Source organism: Leiobunum rupestre, chromosome 11 (assembly GCF_980474605.1).
Source record: "Leiobunum rupestre chromosome 11, qqLeiRupe1.1.hap1, whole genome shotgun sequence".
NCBI classification, from domain to species: Eukaryota; Metazoa; Arthropoda; class Arachnida; order Opiliones; family Sclerosomatidae; genus Leiobunum; species Leiobunum rupestre.
Genome location: NC_143394.1, coordinates 31,816,967 through 31,836,450, shown reverse-complemented (window position 1 = coordinate 31,836,450; position 19,484 = coordinate 31,816,967). Strand labels below are relative to the sequence as shown.

The window sequence follows — 19,484 nt, the reverse complement described above, 5'->3', positions numbered from 1 at the left end:
TTAGGGGGAGTCCGAGGGGCCGCGAAAGGCCTTTACCTTGGAACGGAGCTCGACGTCGTTGCCGATATCATTCCGGATCCGTTAAGTTCGGGTGGCTCGCCACTTCTCTAATCTGTCGCTCCGGGAGTTGCTCTCCCCCCCCCCCTTTGGTTTTTCCACATTTGGCCCCCGCCCACCTTCGCGCCAAATTTGGGACTCCAACTCCTTCCCTCTGGCCCCCCTGTAAAGTCTTCTTTTTGGTTGGTCCTGTAGCGGGATTTGTGCTTCGTACAGGTAAGCGTCATTTTTCCACCTATACAGTATGAAAATAATCTACGAAATTAAGTGACTTTTTTTTGTAAATAACGAAATTATTGGTCCTAGCTTGCAGCTCAGGCGTTGTTTATTGTATTCTGTTAATTTCTAGCAACTGACAAACAGGGTAGCTTGATAATTATCCGATTGAAAAAATCATGATAATTATCAAATCGTGGATTTCCCCCCGATTTCGTTAAGTTCAATGGCTAAATGAAGTAAGCCACACAGGTTGAGTTGGATTTGGCAGTACAAGTTTATTCAAAGCAATATTTTCGCAAGCTTCTACTGAAATACTCCTATATTAATACTCCTTGGCGTCGGCGAATCATTGAATATATTTTATTGAAAGGTCTATTCTGGTTACGAAAATATATGCATGACAATTTCGTACATAAATGTGGTTGAAAAAAAATCGAAAAATTAAAAAAAATCGGATAATTATCTTTTTGTATTTTTTTTTAAATATCATGATTTTTTGCAACCTTGCTGACAAATAAGTATAAACCTGGAATAAACTAAAACTATATAAAAAGTCAGAAAAATATATGAAGGATCAGAAAATTTACGTTAAGATGTAGTGGCTATCTTAAAAAGTCAGGGACAATCACTTCATCTATCGGTCAGTCGACGGCGCCATATTCAAATTCAACCATTAGGATAAAACTTTTGATCACAATACAAGCAATACAATTTCAATATTTTTTTATTTTATGTATACCGCGAAAATATCACGTTTATATAGTTAACAACCCCTTGAAAATATCACGTTTATATAGTTAACAACCCCTTGAAAATATCACGTTTATATAGTTAACAGCCCCTTGAAAATATCACGTTTATATAGTTAACAGCCCCTTGAAAATATCACGTTTATATAGTTAACAGCCCCTTGAAAATATCACGTTTATATAGTTAACAGCCCTTGAAAATATCACGTTTATATAGTTAACAGCCCTTGAAAATATCACGTTTATATAGTTAACAACCCCTTTGAAAATATCACGTTTATATAGTTAACAGCCCTTGAAAATATCACGTTTATATAGTTAACAGCCCTTGAAAATATCACGTTTATATAGTTAACAACCCCTTTGAAAATATCACGTTTATATAGTTAACAACCCCTTTTAAAATATCACGTTTATATAGTTAACAACCCCTTTGAAAATATCACGTTTATATAGTTAACAACCCCTTTTAAAATATCACGTTTATATAGTTAACAACCCCTTTGAAAATATCACGTTTATATAGTTAACAACCCCTTTTAAAATATCACGTTTATATAGTTAACAACCCCTTTGAAAATATCACGTTTATATAGTTAACAGCCCCTTGAAAATATCACGTTCATATAGTTAACAGCCCCTTGAAAATATCACGTTTATATAGTTAACAACCCCTTGAAAATATCACGTTTATATAGTTAACAGCCCCTTGAAAATATCACGTTTATATAGTTAACAGCCCCTTGAAAATATCACGTTTATATAGTTAACAGCCCCTTGAAAATATCACGTTTATATAGTTAACAACCCCTTGAAAATATCACGTTTATATAGTTAACAACCCCTTGAAAATATCACGTTTATATAGTTAACAACCCCTTGAAAATATCACGTTTATATAGTTAACAACCCCTTGAAAATATCACGTTTATATAGTTAACAACCCCTTGAAAATATCACGTTTATATAGTTAACAACCCCTTGAAAATATCACGTTTATATAGTTAACAGCCCCTTGAAAATATCACGTTTATATAGTTAACAGCCCTTGAAAATATCACGTTTATATAGTTAACAGCCCTTGAAAATATCACGTTTATATAGTTAACAGCCCTTGAAAATATCACGTTTATATAGTTAACAACCCCTTTGAAAATATCACGTTTATATAGTTAACAACCCCTTTGAAAATATCACGTTTATATAGTTAACAACCCCTTTTAAAATATCACGTTTATATAGTTAACAACCCCTTGAAAATATCACGTTTATATAGTTAACAACCCCTTGAAAATATCACGTTTATATAGTTAACAACCCCTTGAAAATATCACGTTTATATAGTTAACAACCCCTTGAAAATATCACGTTTATATAGTTAACAACCCCTTGAAAATATCACGTTTATATAGTTAACAGCCCCTTTAACATATCACGTTTATATAGTTAACAGCCCCTTGAAAATATCACGTTTATATAGTTAACAACCCCTTGAAAATATCACGTTTATATAGTTAACAACCCCTTGAAAATATCACGTTTATATAGTTCACAACCCCTTGAAAATATCACGTTTATATAGTTCACAACCCCTTGAAAATATCACGTTTATATAGTTCACAACCCCTTGAAAATATCACGTTTATATAGTTCACAACCCCTTGAAAATATCACGTTTATATAGTTAACAACCCCTTTGAAAATATCACGTTTATATAGTTAACAGCCCCTTGAAAATATCACGTTCATATAGTTAACAGCCCCTTGAAAATATCACGTTTATATAGTTAACAGCCCCTTGAAAATATCACGTTTATATAGTTAACAACCCCTTGAAAATATCACGTTTATATAGTTAACAACCCCTTGAAAATATCACGTTTATATAGTTAACAACCCCTTGAAAATATCACGTTTATATAGTTAACAACCCCTTGAAAATATCACGTTTATATAGTTAACAACCCCTTGAAAATATCACGTTTATATAGTTAACAACCCCTTGAAAATATCACGTTTATATAGTTAACAACCCCTTGAAAATATCACGTTTATATAGTTAACAGCCCCTTTAACATATCACGTTTATATAGTTAACAGCCCCTTGAAAATATCACGTTTATATAGTTAACAACCCCTTTAACATATCACGTTTATATAGTTAACAGCCCCTTGAAAATATCACGTTTATATAGTTAACAACCCCTTGAAAATATCACGTTTATATAGTTAACAACCCCTTGAAAATATCACGTTTATATAGTTCACAACCCCTTGAAAATATCACGTTTATATAGTTCACAACCCCTTGAAAATATCACGTTTATATAGTTCACAACCCCTTGAAAATATCACGTTTATATAGTTCACAACCCCTTTGAAAATATCACGTTTATATAGTTAACAACCCCTTTGAAAATATCACGTTTATATAGTTAACAGCCCCTTGAAAATATCACGTTCATATAGTTAACAGCCCCTTGAAAATATCACGTTTATATAGTTAACAGCCCCTTGAAAATATCACGTTTATATAGTTAACAACCCCTTGAAAATATCACGTTTATATAGTTAACAACCCCTTGAAAATATCACGTTTATATAGTTAACAACCCCTTGAAAATATCACGTTTATATAGTTAACAACCCCTTGAAAATATCACGTTTATATAGTTAACAACCCCTTGAAAATATCACGTTTATATAGTTAACAGCCCCTTGAAAATATCACGTTTATATAGTTAACAGCCCCTTGAAAATATCACGTTTATATAGTTAACAACCCCTTGAAAATATCACGTTTATATAGTTAACAACCCCTTGAAAATATCACGTTTATATAGTTCACAGCCCCTTGAAAATATCACGTTTATATAGTTAACAACCCCTTGAAAATATCACGTTTATATAGTTAACAACCCCTTGAAAATATCACGTTTATATAGTTAACAACCCCTTGAAAATATCACGTTTATATAGTTCACAACCCCTTGAAAATATCACGTTTATATAGTTAACAACCCCTTGAAAATATCACGTTTATATAGTTAACAACCCCTTGAAAATATCACGTTTATATAGTTAACAACCCCTTGAAAATATCACGTTTATATAGTTAACAACCCCTTGAAAATATCACGTTTATATAGTTAACAACCCCTTGAAAATATCACGTTTATATAGTTAACAACCCCTTGAAAATATCACGTTTATATAGTTAACAACCCCTTGAAAATATCACGTTTATATAGTTAACAGCCCCTTGAAAATATCACGTTTATATAGTTAACAGCCCCTTGAAAATATCACGTTTATATAGTTAACAACCCCTTGAAAATATCACGTTTATATAGTTAACAACCCCTTGAAAATATCACGTTTATATAGTTCACAGCCCCTTGAAAATATCACGTTTATATAGTTAACAACCCCTTGAAAATATCACGTTTATATAGTTAACAACCCCTTGAAAATATCACGTTTATATAGTTAACAACCCCTTGAAAATATCACGTTTATATAGTTCACAACCCCTTGAAAATATCACGTTTATATAGTTAACAACCCCTTGAAAATATCACGTTTATATAGTTAACAACCCCTTGAAAATATCACGTTTATATAGTTAACAACCCCTTGAAAATATCACGTTTATATAGTTAACAACCCCTTGAAAATATCACGTTTATATAGTTAACAACCCCTTGAAAATATCACGTTTATATAGTTAACAACCCCTTGAAAATATCACGTTTATATAGTTAACAACCCCTTGAATATATCACGTTTATATAGTTAACAGCCCCTTTAACATATCACGTTTATATAGTTAACAGCCCCTTTAACATAAGACAATTATTTTTTTTTGTGATCAGTGTCATCCTTACTACATTAAGTATCGAAATTATGCAAAGTATGTAGACGTTTGAACGCAAATTGTCTCGTGATTCCATGGTAACCAAGTAAATGCAAACTGCTGGGAATTGCGTGTGGTTATACAGGCGCTCGGTCCAATAAAAATACTGACGCCTCAGCGCCATCTATGCATGTTTTGGTCACAAAAATCGGTGTCAGGGTGACCACACTTCCTAAATTTCGATTGTTTTCCTATAACTTCCTATAATTTGGTAATTTTCCTATTTTTCGATATATTTTTCGTATTTCGCGGTTTTTTTACAATATAGTTTTAAAGTTCGATAGAAAGGTCTTTTACTAAAGCAATAATTTCATTGACTTTAACGGCTGGCTGGGGTTTTAAATTAAAATATAATATTACTTACTTTAAATTAAATATTAATAATAAATCAAAGTTCCTTAAAAGCATTTGTTTTATCTTTATTAAAATTACTCCTATAATTTCCTATACTTACCTAAAAATTACTCCTATACTTACCTAAAAATTACTCCTATATTTACCTGAAAATTACTCCTATATTTACCTGAAAATTACTCCTATATTTACCTGAAAATTACTCCTATATTTACCTGAAAATTACTCCTATATTTACCTGAAAATTACTCCTATATTTACCTGAAAATTACTCCTATATTTACCTGAAAATTACTCCTATATTTACCTGAAAATTACTCCTATATTTACCTGAAAATTACTCCTATATTTACCTGAAAATTACTCCTATATTTACCTGAAAATTACTCCTATATTTACCTGAAAATTACTCCTATATTTACCTGAAAATTACTCCCATATTTACCTGAAAATTACTCCCATATTTACCTGAAAATTACTCCCATATTTACCTGAAAATTACTCCCATATTTACCTGAAAATTACTCCCATATTTACCTGAAAATTACTCCCATATTTACCTGAAAATTACTCCCATATTTACCTGAAAATTACTCCCATATTTACCTGAAAATTACTCCCATATTTACCTGAAAATTACTCCCATATTTACCTGAAAATTACTCCCATATTTACCTGAAAATTACTCCCATATTTACCTGAAAATTACTCTTATATTTACCTATATTTACGTGCAAATTACTCCTATATTTACCTATATTTACCTGAAAATTACTCCTATATTTACCTGAAAATTACTCCTATATTTACCTATACAAAATTGGAAGGTCACCCTGCGCTGTATAAATTTTTTTTTGAAACATTTTCAACCTGACGTTCAGTTATTGATAAAATAATCGTATTTGAAATTTGGCTGGGCTCCCTGTTGTAGTTGGATGCGAGTTTATCTCTGGATATATCGTCCACCTTGGGCGTTGAAGTATTCCACCTGGCTCACGACTTTCTCCTCACGAGACAGTTATGACTCCTTAGAATATTGTCTTCTTGCTCAGGAAGCATACCTTTTTAAGCGCGATTTTTCAGCCTCCACCTGCCGCCCTGCGGCACAGAAAATGCTTTTACTGATAATTTCGGTTCACGTATTTATTATAACACGCACTACCATTCCTCTTTGACGTAACTAGCGCCGATCACCGCTAACTTCTGTTATACCTAGTGGAAGCAAAAGTGAATCCATATTCAGATGGTTGCTATGTTTTTAAACGTACTGGCGAGCTTTTGGATATATTCTCTATTCTCGAAATCAATGTTACTTGAGACAAATAAAGTGGTCGGCATTCACCATTAATAAACATCAGAGCAACTTCATTATCCGATCAATAGATGGCCTTAGCGTTCTTGCGTTTTTTAAAGGCGCAATTTTCCAATGAGAACACCAACAGTTAAAAAATATCTGGCAACTTACGGACTTGGCACTTAAGGGGGGGAAATACAGTTAAAGCCTCTTTTTCGTTCAAGCTGAACGGTTCTGTTTCAACAATTACATAATTGAATTATATTTTTCTTATTAGGCTGAACCTTACTCTAGTGCTTAAAATAATTTTGATAATTCTAATATTTATAGTTAACCAGATATGAGGTCCTAACTAAAGGGTAGTTTGGGCGCTTGCCCAACTTGTTTGGCTCCGGAGGTCCGAATTAAAACGTAATAACTTAATTACTTTTATATTTAAAATTGTCAAAATTATTTTAATTGCTAAACAAGAGGCTGTTCTACTCATAAATTTTAATTTTGTAAGTTAAAATACAAAATTAAGAGTTCAGCTTGAAATAGCGCGAAAGTTGACAATGGCCACTGTAGTCTTCTCCCTTAAGCTCGCGCGGGGAAATCATTGTGTTGATTTACGTAGAAAAATTGGCCATTTTCTGTCCAATCGTTAGTCCTTAGTTGTTTAACACCTTTAAAAACGACAAACAAAAGCTCAACCTGATTAAATTTATGGAACGTCATCCTGTCAAAATTAAAAATAATAAAATATTACTTTTTTTATCTATTGTGGGTTAAAAATGAAAATATCTAAATTATTTTTTCCCCACTAAATTTATATTCTTAATTCTAAAATCTCGGGAAAAATACACTTTGAGTTGCTTCTCCAGTTGATGGGCTTTCACCCCAACATCAGGGTTCGTACACCTGGAGAAGTCAGGGAATTTGGAAATGTTTCCAAAGGGTCAGGGATTTTGAAAATGATTCCAAAAAAATCAGGCAAATAAATTTTCGAAAAAATATTTTTCAAAAATCTTTCCTAAACCATTCATTTATTCTACACTGGAAATTTGGAAATTTGGAAATTTTGTCAGAGAAAACTTGGAAATGTCCGTAAAATTTGTTCGATCCCTGCCAACTAGGAGCAACAAACACAGCACCTCACACAAGGAGAACGCAACCCGTCAAAAATCATGCAATTTCTTGTGTACAGTTGTCATTGGTTAGACGCTTTAGCGCCTGCTGCCGTCGGAAGGGGAAAATTCGGAAATTGTCTCCCCCCCCCCCAGCGCTTAAAACATGCAGCGTAAAGGCTCGTCCAATGAAATTTGTACACAGCACTGCGTTAGCGTGTTTAAAGCGGCTTAAAGGCTAGCTTCTTTCTCCTTGTGTTTGTTGCTGCTACCGTTACCCTGATCCACAGTGAGCTAGCTGAAATCGTACCGAGTGCCACCCCTCTTAATGACGTCGTACACAAAAATATTTTTCTCCACGCATTTCATTTTCGTTTCAATCGCTAAATTATTTTATTTAAAAAAAAACCAAAAATGTGTGCGGAATTTCTTGTTCGATTTCTGGATTTCTTGCCGGATTTCGAGATTATCCAGGCTGGATTTCGGATTTATTTGAATGACCCCTCGATGGCGTGTCATAAAATCGATGTAAAAAGAAATACGGAATTTTTCGGACTCTTGCCGCCATCTAGTAAGACTTCGGGTATTTAAAAATCGGCCTCTAATGACCCCTATAAATTATTTTCTCCTTTGACAACAATATCTAATTTGGTCTGGCGAAAGATTATTGAAGTAATTATCCCGACCATAATTGAAGTGCTTGGATAATTCCCGTTTAATTACACACAACGTTTACAACTTAATTACAGATAATGCAATTAAAGGTTAAAAAATATAGTTGAGAAAGTTAAATAGGTGATAGCATAAATTGTTTTGGTCTTAGCTAACTTGTTGAAATGTTCCCGGAAATTCGTAAAAGTACTGCCGAGGGGCTAACCACTCCCCGTAATCGGTGTACAAGCCTGTACCTTTGACTGCACTAAAATGATTACGTAAATGAGTGCAGATTTAGCACTACCAAAGGCTGTACTCATTGGTAATCGGTGTACAGATTTTCAGAGAGTGGTTAGCCCCTCGAGTACTGCCAACTTCTATAACGCGCTTCCGCGATCGGGGTGGCCGTGTTCAAAACATAGGGGTTGCTTCACTAAGCTTAGGTTAAAAAAGTCTCATTTTTTTACAATTTTCTAGTCGGAGACTTAACATCACTATCACAATAATAATACTAACGTCCGAGTCGTCATTAAATTAAGTTCAACAATTAATATTTTTTCCTATTTAAAAAGTATAAATATTTGAAAACATAACCACAAAATTTTAAAGGGGAACGGTCAAGCTTTAACCAGTTAAATAGCCCTATAGCCCATTAAAATCTAAAATTTATGGCGAAAACCGCCTCAAAAAATATTGAGTGGTTATTTTTTGATAAAATAAAGAAATTTCGGGAAATCGAAACGCGCGTGTCCACCGCGACATCTTTTGAGAAATCGGTGAGACAGAAAAACAACGTAAAAGCGCGCGCCGCTGAAGACGTAAAAAATTAGTTTCGCATGCGCGGCGCGTTCCAGTTATAAGAGACCTAAGCCTAAATTGCGCGATTTTAAAAGATAGGATAGTTCGCTAATCGCTCTTACGGGGTTAGGGGCGCTGGCGGCAGCCCCTAAAATGGCGGCGAAAATTCAAACACTGGCGCTATTTTTCGTTTCAACGTTTTGGGCCAAAAGCTATTTTTTCGAGACAAAAAAGGTACGTATTAATATATTGAACGTCTTGTTAATCCCTTGATACGGAAATAAGGCCATATTCGGAAAAGCTTGGCCGTTCCCCTTTCAGTATGACTTTCTTTAAAGATTTATTTAATGAAGCTGGAAGTCGCTGTACTTTAAAACCAATTATAACCACGTGACTATTTCTAAAGGTTTCTACCGTTTGATGGCGCTCAAATGTTTCCCGAAAGAAGTTTTACGCGGTATACCTTGCAATTTATGCTATCGCCTATTGCGAAAATGACGTGAGTAAAAATTGACCAACGCGAAAAAGAAACTGATCCGGTTTTGAGATCCTGCATATCGCTGTGGCAATACCATTACTATAAAATTCTTGGAACGCGGAGACCTGGGATGAAACTAAAAGTACGTGAAGATATAACAATGCTAGCTAAATTGGCTAGGCTCACGAATAAAGATGGAACGAAAATCTGAGCTTCGTAATATATCTACTTTAGTAGGTGGTTTCTTTAAAACGTTTTATTCGCTTGTTCCGGGGACGATAATTACTCCGGCCCATAAACTATTCGCTTGTTCCGGAGCGTTAGGGTTACTTCTAAAGGAGTAAATCATATTTGGTCGCCTGCTAGCCAGAATTCAACCGCTAAAAAGGCCACAGGCAGCCATTTTGGAAAATGTATTTACTCCACTCGAACTATTTGCCACCACAGAATCGGAGTAAAATGACGTCATAGCCTTGCTCTTCTTACCCTACTCCGAAATTTCGGAAACCACCTTGTATTTGAAAGGTTACAACTCTTTCACCTTGTATTTCCGTCTCCGCAGGAAGTGACTGATTCGAAGGACCTCGACGGGGGAGAGCTATGCGTCATGAAGGATGCTTTAGTCCATCTAGAGTCCAGCATCAGAACGGACCCGGAAGGACCAGCCGTCTTGACGTCACCCACTGACGCGGAGCTGATCGGCGGCGCGCCGGGATCCGACCGCCTGCGCCATCACCCGCTCTACCATCACCATGGCAACGGATCCTCCCCCGCCTCCCGTTCTTCTTCGTCGTCGGCCAGCGGACAGGGCCGCTTCCTCGGCGCCGCCAGTCCGTCTCACCCCGGCCGAAGGCGATCCTCGTCCACCGGCGGAGCCCCCTCGGCCGCCGCTGCTGTGGTGCGCCCGCCCACGCCGCCCCTCAGGGGTGACCGGGGTGCCGCTTTCCGTACCTTCGTGCCCAGAGCAGACATCATTACGGAGGGACACGTAGACAAGGGTAAGTCTCTCTCTCACTCGAGACTCCGTGTTTATACGCTACTAAATATCCCTAAATCCTGATCTTCCTCCTAATCTATCATTGTCGACGAACTCGAGGACGGTTGTTGTTGTTTTGTGAAGAGCAAATAATCGGGAGCGTGGCCATCGCATCAGATCAATTTGCGTATTGTAGCCACCAGCTTAGGCCCAAGTCATCTAGCGACTTAAAATTCCTCTAAACAGGTGGCCGGGTTGAGCATATGAGTATAGTAACGACGATAACAGGGCTCCCAGAGTTCCTATAATTCCTATAAATTCCTATAATTTCAATATGCGCCTATAATTTCCTATTTTCTCATAATTGTTCCTATAAATTCCTATTTTTTCGAAATTTTCTAGTTTTTCTATAGCTATATCCAGAAATTCCTATAATTTTAAAAATAATGTATTAGAAAACAGCCTTAACGTTAGGGAAAAATTTGCCTTCTAAATAGAGCTTAGCTCTGGCTTAGGTCCGAAACCCTCAACGGTTGGTCTCCCAGAGTTCCTATAAATTCCTACAATTTCAATATACTCCTATAATTTCCTATATTTCAAAATTGTTCGTATAAATTACTATTTTTAGCTAAAATGTTCCTATAAATTCCTATTTTTTGGCTATAAATGTTCCCATAAATTCCTATATTTTCTAGGAAATTTCCTATAATTCCTATAATTTTTAAAAAAATCGCTGGGAGCCCCGCGATAACAATCGTAATAAGATCTTATTAGTGGTGTTGAGTCGCCATTTAGTTGTCATCAAATTTAAAATATTAGTTAATTATTTCTAAATTTGTTACTGACGTAATCGCTATTGCCTGGATTGAATTATATTTTTCCATAAATTTATATTAACCCTTTTTTATAAATTGAAACGCTAGCCTAAAGGATAAGGTTATCTTTATTATATTATTAAATATTCTTTCGATAATTTAGTAAATTCTAAACTTGGCGTTAAATTGTAAATACATATCGTGTATTATATAAATTTTTAATAACTATTATTTATAAACTCTAAAAACGATAGGCTTATAACTACCCCAGCCTCCGTCCTGCAATCTATTCTGGAACGTAGATTTTATATCCATCCATAACAATCCCCCATTCCTCTCAAAACTATAACCAATAAAAAAGATTTTCAAGATGGCTAAAATTCCTTTTGTAACGGCGGATGATACCGGTACGATGGCACCTTTACTCCGTTCTTCGTCGGGGGGGGGGGGGTAGCTTTTTCTAATGTAAACAATAATAAAAGAACATCCGCCGACGGGGGGGGGGGGGCGAGGTTGAATACGCCGGTGCTGTAGCGCCGAGAACCGCAGGATCGAAATGCGCACGCGCGCTAGTTCCTTTCCAGCTCGATTGTGACGTCGCGGATTTATCCCGGACTAAAAACGATCGCGGAGGGGGGGTGCTAGAAGATTAGTGGAACGGCTCTGAACCGACAGCGCGCCCCGCGGTAGCCATGACTGTTCGCCCGCTCATTGCTTTCGTAATCCCTGTCAAAATGCTACCCCCGGAGAGGAGAGAGAGTTAATTTAAAATAGAAGAACCTTCGCTCCGTTTTCTCGCTTTCTTTTCAGTGATAAATTAAAAGCGTTGTACACTCAAGCCCGCGTTGTCTCTCCTTCGCGGTTGGGCTTCTCCTCGAAACGTACTCGTAATGCGGGGAAGAAGATGGGAAAATATTGATTTTCCGCGCTACTAGGTTTTCCCCTCACGTCGGCTTTTGTTAAAACTCACGAACCAGCCAAAAAAGAGAACCATCTCGACGGATTTTGATCCCTCCACTTGCCTTTTTACTCGTTTCGCATTATCTACTCTACGGTTTATCATCGCGCTCCGATACGACTGAGGATAACATTTTTCCTAATTTCGTATTGACATTTATTCGGACGTAAGTTTTTACTTTTAATTTTTTTAGGTGTTTTTACGCCGTTATCCTAACTGCGTAGATAGCATTATTTAAAACGAAATTAAACGTAATTAATTTAAAACTATTCGTTAAAAATATAAAAATTACTATCTGCGCGGTATTCATCAAAGGATAAAAATCGTTACGTAAGAAAATCTAACGTCCATTTTCCATACATAAAATTAAACCTTAAAGGCCTAGGTTTTCTTCCAACTGTCCCCCTTTAAAATAGGCCAACATGTTCAGCGGTTGGCCTACCACCAGGGTATTTGTGCTCCACTAAGTTAATTTAAAGGGGGACAGGCAGAAAAAAACCTAGGCCTTTAAGGTTTAATTTCATGTATGAAAAATGGACGTTAGATTTTCTTACGTAACGATTTTTATCCTTTGATGAATACAGCGCAGATAGTAATTATTATATTTTCAACAAATAGTTTTAAATTAATTACGTTTAATTTCGTACGTTAGCTTTTGTATGTATAATATTTATCATTTGATTATTTAGTGATTTGTAAATTCCTAAATATCTGCCCTTTTATTGACTAATAGTCGGCCATAAATATTTTTACAATTTTTATCATAATCGTATATAATTTTCGACGTAATTTCAGAATTTCCGGTTTGTTCGATTTCTGAAATATCGCGTTTTATTTATATTTGCGTAAAAGATTGAACGGGTGTGTCAATTTTTCTTACCGGAGTTTCTTGGCCGGCGCGCGCTGACAGTTGGCAAAAATCAATTTTTGAAGGTTGACTCACCACCACACGCTAAACGGCGCTTTGGCCCCGTATCGAGCGGTCTCCGTTGCCAGCTGGTCTAGCGACGTAGCCACAATTTTTCCCGGAATCATTTGGCCTATTTCAACGCGTCTTCCCTCTCGTACTGTTCGCCTAGCGGCGGAACCCACCCTTCATTGTAAAGGCTAAAAACACTTTCTTGACGGAAACCACCGATGTAGGGGCTGCCCTATTCAAAAGATAATACACGCGTTCTATTTTAATAGAGATTGAAGAAATATTTGCCGATATGTCGGGCAATATGCCAAATAATTTCTCATTTTTCTCGCCTCATTCGTCTTAGCGTGGTGGTTTTTTCGTAGACAGGGTTGCCACCGGTCAGGGAAAGGTAAGGGAATTTTTAAAAAAGTTGTAAATTTATTTTGAGAATTTTATAAAGGTTACGTAATAAAAACTAAGGCTTATAAATTGTAAATGTGAAAAATAATCAGCCTTTATTAAATTATAAAATAAAACTAGTTTAATAATGACGTTGAAAGGTTAAGGGGAAAATCTACAAAAGTGTTCGGGAAAAAGTCGGGGAATTTGTATCTGAAATATTGTGGCAACCCTGATAGGCCTTTGCTCGGAAGAGAAGAAGCCGGTTCAATTTGTTTTCTCTCTCTTTCGCCCCGAATAGTTTGTCCGGAGAGTGCCGAGAGGAGATTGCAACAGCGGCAGAAGGAATCGGCAACATCTTCGTCATCACCATCGTCATCTTCTCGAGATAAGCGGGAGCAGTTGGGATTCGCATCCTCCTCTTCAGCCTCCGTCGCGGATCGTACGCAGCAGCCAGAAGACAGCGGCACCAGTCAGCGAAGCGATACCCCAGTTTCCTTCGCGAACGCACCCAACAACGTCCAAAGTTCGTACCCGGAAGTACCGGATGGAGAAGAAGCTGGTACCGCCGATGGAAGAAGCCGATTGGAACAGAGAAATCCTCTAGCTTTCCTACTACAAGTCGCCAAAGAAAGGTATCCTTACGTATCCCTTACGTCACTCGCACGGTTCGTACACGACCTGGAAAAATCAGGGAATTTGAAAATGTTTCCAAAATGTTAGGGAAAAGTCAAGGAATTTGATAATGGTTTCAAAATGTTAGGGAAAAGTCAGGGAATTTGATAATGGTTTCAAAATGTTAGGGAAAAGTCAGGGAATTTGAAAATGTTTCCAAAATGTTAGGGAAAAGTCAAGGAATTTGATAATGGTTTCAAAATGTTAGGGAAAAGTCAGGGAATTTGAAAATGTTTCCAAAATGTTAGGGAAAAGTCAAGGAATTTGAAAATGTTTCCAAAATGTTAGGGAAAAGTCAAGGAATTTGATAATGGCTTCAAAATGTTAGGGAAAAGTCAGGGAATTTGAAAATGTTTCCAAAATGTTAGGGAAAAGTCAGGGAATTTGAAAATGATTCCAAAATATCTGGGAAAAGTCAAGGAATTTGAAAATGTTTCCAAAATGTTTGGAAAAGTCAGAGAATTTGAAAATTATTCCAAAATGTTAGGGAAAAGTCAAGGAATTTGAAAATTATTCCAAAATGTTAGGGAAAAGTCAAGGAATTTGAAAATAATTACAAAATGTTAGGGAAAAGTCAAGGAATTTGAAAATGATTCCAAAACGTCAGGGAAATTTACAAGGTTTCCAAAACGCCAGGGAAAAGTCGAGGAGTTTGAAGATTTTGAAGTCAAACCATTCATTTATTCTACAAAAATAGTCAAGGAAAATTTGTCAATTTGGTCAGGGAAAACCAGGAAATGTCAGGGAATTTAATTCCGGAAATTTGGTACGAACGCTGATCCGATTTAAATGAGGGGTGCACTCGGAATAGTTCATACCCCCCTTTTCAGTTATGAGAACGTTAGGAATTAGATTTTTCTGTCAATTTCTGATATTTTATTTGGGTAGTAGTTTGGTATGACCATAAGTCTATTATTATATTTAACAAGTGTCCATCGAAATAATCACCTATTGATGTCTTACCAAAACTAAAAGCTACTGTATCGAGATAATTTAAAAAACATTCCTAAGCGCGAGTCGCAGCATCCTTGCATGCACTATGACCACCAGACAAATAACACTTTTATTAGGACTTCATTCAAGAAATGGTCTTTAGTGAATATTTAACACGGGTAAGAGAGGGAATTTACACGCTTATGTAAATCTTACAATTTGTCTATTAATACTAAAAATAGTAACGATAAGTAGTTATTACATACGTTAGGCATTTTTTAATGGAGTAAATAAAACAAAGAAACCGCTTTTCGAGCGCAATTCCCATATTGTCTGTTTTGTTCATTGAACCGTGACTAGGTTTTGTTTGCCAATTTACTTGTCGCGCTATTTAATGAATTTAAAGAAATGGCCCCTTTTTATTCCCGAAGGAGGAAGTACTTGGAAGAAGTCGGCGATCGAAGCTCTTCTTCAGATGCGCCATTTGTCTTCCATAAGCCTCTGCCAACTGCGTTTCCGGAGCTGGTAATTTACTAAGCTATATGACGCGAAAATAGCTCCTTGGTGCGAACCGGTGTAAGAAATATTACGTTTTATTTTGAAATTGACCGAACAGCATTTAGAGCACCGAGAACTCTCTAAAAAATACAAGGAAGACTTGAAGAAATCCTCTTCGTCCGGCAGCAAAGAAGAAATGGTGCGCAAACAAGAACACAGACACACTCACGCCTACGAAAGACACGCCAGATATCCCCCCAGGGTAAGAGGACCATGGGATACGTTATTTATCGGGTTGATGCTGACATTTTGCCTTTCGCAGATCCCGCTGGCTGACAATGAAGTCCAGGACAACTTGACTTCCGGGTTCTTCAACTCGCCCATGTCCACGAGTGGCACTCAAACTCAAGAACAACTAAATGGCAACGTCGACATTGCGGAATTGGATCCGACTTTAGACACGGGAAATTGTAATTTGTCTTCCATTTATCATGGAGACTGGCCTATTGATAGAGGTAGGTTACTGCGATACACCGTAACAGAATCGGTGAGTTTCAATAATATTATCTCTTTGATTTTCTCAGTATTGTGGAACAGTGCGCCTAGCACTTTCGGTGAAAATGATTCCTTATCCGGGCTCATTTCTCAAGATACCCTGAGTATCATGAGTTTTAGCTCAAACACTAGCTCCAATTCCTTCAACGCGAGAAAAATGAACAATACGCAGCCTTTCGGAACAAAGGTAAGTCTTTCTGAATTCGCATTTGCGGCCATTTTTAATAACCTTATTTGACGCAAAAATTCCGCAGGTTGAGATGGTATATTCTTTATTATCAATGTTGGGCGCTCATGATCGAGAAGATATGAGCAAAACTCTTTTAGCAATGTCTCAATCTCAAGAGAGCTGCATAGCCATGAGACAGTCCGGTATGATACTAATTTGAATCGCTCCCGCCAGTGGTGACTCGTTTGACATTGACATTTTTTTTGCGTCCAGGGTGTTTGCCGTTGCTCGTCCAACTTCTGCACAGTAGCGACGAAATGACCAGCTCCAGCGAAGATTTGCAGATTAATCGACGTAGGGCCAGAGGCGCTCGAAGAAGAGCCAGTTCCGCCATGCACAATATTGTCCACGCTTACGTCGACGACAAGCAGGGTAGACGAGAGACGAGGGTCTTAAGATTGTTAGAACAAATAAGAGACTATTGCGACCACTTGAGAGACGTCGAAGGCTTAGAGGAAGAGGAAGAAGAAGAGACGTGCCCAAGTACGTATTTAATTAATAAACGAAATTTTTACATGTTAGTTAATTATCGCTTGTTTAGGTCTCGGCGATCAGCATTTAGGCCCGGCTATCGCGGCTCTAATGAAACTATCCTTCGACGAAGACCACAGAAACGCAATGTGCCAATTGGGAGGTCTGCACGCGATCGCGGAACTGATTGAGGTGGATCAAGCGGTTCACGGCAATACGAGCGATCAATTTAGCGTCACGCTGAGAAGATACGCCGGAATGGCTCTCACCAATTTAACCTTCGGAGATGGCACTAATAAAGCTCTCCTGTGTTCCATGAAGCCATTCATGTACGCTCTAGTCGCCCAACTACACTCGCCCAGCGAAGACTTGAGGCAAGTGACGGCCAGCGTCTTGCGCAACCTATCCTGGAGGGCCGATTCCACAAGTAAACAAATACTCCGAGAAGTCGGGGCCGTCACGACCCTGATGAAAGCGGCCATGGAAGCCACCAAGGAATCCACCCTGAAAAGCATTTTGTCGGCGTTGTGGAATCTGTCGGCTCATTGCAGTGCCAATAAAGTCGATATTTGCGCCGTGGACGGGGCGTTGGCTTTTCTCGTCGGCACCCTCAGTCACAAGAACCCGGCCATCGTCGAAAACGGAGGCGGAATTTTGCGTAATATCTCGAGTCACATTGCCATACACGAGGACCATCGCGAGGTGCTGCGGACGCATAACTGCTTGGAAATATTGCTTCAACATTTGAAATCGTCGAGTTTGACGGTGGTTAGCAACGCTTGCGGGACTTTGTGGAATCTTTCGGCCCGGTGCCAGGAAGACCAGAAAGCTCTGTGGGACATGGGAGCCGTCGACATGCTGAGGAATTTGGTGCATTCCAAACATAAGATGATTTCGATGGGTAGCTCGGCGGCGCTGAAAAACCTGATTTCGGCGAAGCCCCTGGGACGGAACGGCGTCCCACCTCCTAGTCTGAATCAAAGGGCGTTGTTAACCATGAACGGAAACATGCCAAGTTTGTTAGTGAGAAAACAGAGGGCGCTGGAGGAAGAAATCGATCAAAACTTGGCGGAAACCTGCGACAACATAGACAGCCCGAAATCCAGCCCGACCCATCGCAGCCTAAGTCTCGATAACCGTTTCGTCGCCAATGGCAACTATCCACCGTACATGTACCTTCCGGGCAGGATGTATCACAGCGTTAACGGTCAAATAGCCAATGGTCACCACGTTCCTCGATCCGAAAGCCGAGAGAGTGTCGGAAGTACTCATTCCGAACCCATTGGAATTCACAATATGAGAAGCATGTACCACAACTTTACCAGAAATCGCAGATTCGCTTCTTTGGATCACAGATATTACCACAGGAATGTTGATATCGATCGCGGTGGATATCCCGGACTTCAAGATTACGGCATTCGGGTGGAAGACTATCATCCGGTAGAATACAGGAGACATTCTGGGAACCGCATGAGTGGCTCGTATCACGCCGAAGAAAGGCAGCCCCGTTCGCCCGACAAGAAAAAGAGACACAGTGCCGACTATTCCCACAGCTATTACCACCAAAGAAGAGAAATGGACTTTAATCAAAATTTACCTTCGACCTCTACGGGTACTACTTGGCCATCCAGGGAAGGCTATAAAGACTTGACGAAAAAACTGGAAGAAATGAAACTGGAGCACGACGTACCCGATAACCAAGATCAACCCATAGACTACAGCAGAAAATACGCCGTAGATTCCGAACTGGACGTAGACGACAACAAGAACGACCCTAAAAGGTTCCTGAAGAGCAAATCGACTTCTTCTCCGCCGACGCAAAAGGTTAACAATTACGTCACGAGTAAGAACGAGCAAAACGAAGTGAAAAAGAGCGAGAAAGAGATCAAAGCGGCTGAATCCTTCGACATGTGGCAGAGTCAGAAAAGCGAGATGTCCGATTCTTCGACTTCATCGGTATTCACACACAAACAAACTCTGGCGGCTCTGCGCAAGAGCGGCCAAGAGTGCAGCATCGAGCATTTGATCTACAGCAGCTATCAGGAAACGGATCTCGACGATCCTGACCAGCCCACCGACTACAGCAGCAAGTATAAAGAACAGGACGAGTACGAGGCGAAATTCATGGGGGACGAGTCGACGGTTAAGTTGGCCTCGTGTCACGATGATTCCTTGAAGGTGTACTGCACCGAAGGAACCCCTTTGAATTTCTCAACGGCGTCTTCCATGTCGGATTTGAGGGAAATTCATACTTCGTCTCTACTCGATACTCCGCACGAGGAAGAGGAAGATGCCACCATCATTGAAGAAGCCGAACCGAAAAAGACGCCGGTACAAGCTAAGCCTGCTGAGGTTGCCAAAGTTGAGACGCTGTGTAAATCCAAATTGCCATCAGCGATACCAGTGGATAGTGCAAAGAAACCTTCGGGTTTAGAGAAAGAATGTAATT

The 19,484-nt window shown here is 38.4% G+C and overlaps 1 protein-coding gene across 5 annotated transcripts in view; it reads left to right on the top strand.

Annotated features, from left to right (window-relative positions):
* Positions 1-19,484, top strand: part of LOC149922271 (adenomatous polyposis coli protein-like) — a 43,290-nt gene that overhangs the window by 17,670 nt on the left and 6,136 nt on the right. For 4 of the 5 annotated variants that reach the window (XM_090163089.1, XM_090163090.1, XM_090163087.1 and 1 more), the window contains exons 2-10: positions 10,188-10,623; positions 13,976-14,309; positions 15,714-15,807; positions 15,890-16,042; positions 16,103-16,295; positions 16,365-16,522; positions 16,590-16,707; positions 16,778-17,047; positions 17,106-19,478. In XM_090163089.1, the coding sequence (XP_090019215.1) occupies positions 10,188-10,623; positions 13,976-14,309; positions 15,714-15,807; positions 15,890-16,042; positions 16,103-16,295; positions 16,365-16,522; positions 16,590-16,707; positions 16,778-17,047; positions 17,106-19,478 (4,129 nt within the window). The remainder of the gene's footprint in view (positions 1-10,187; positions 10,624-13,975; positions 14,310-15,713; positions 15,808-15,889; positions 16,043-16,102; positions 16,296-16,364; positions 16,523-16,589; positions 16,708-16,777; positions 17,048-17,105; positions 19,479-19,484) is intronic. The other variant, XM_090163088.1, reaches the window with a different exon arrangement.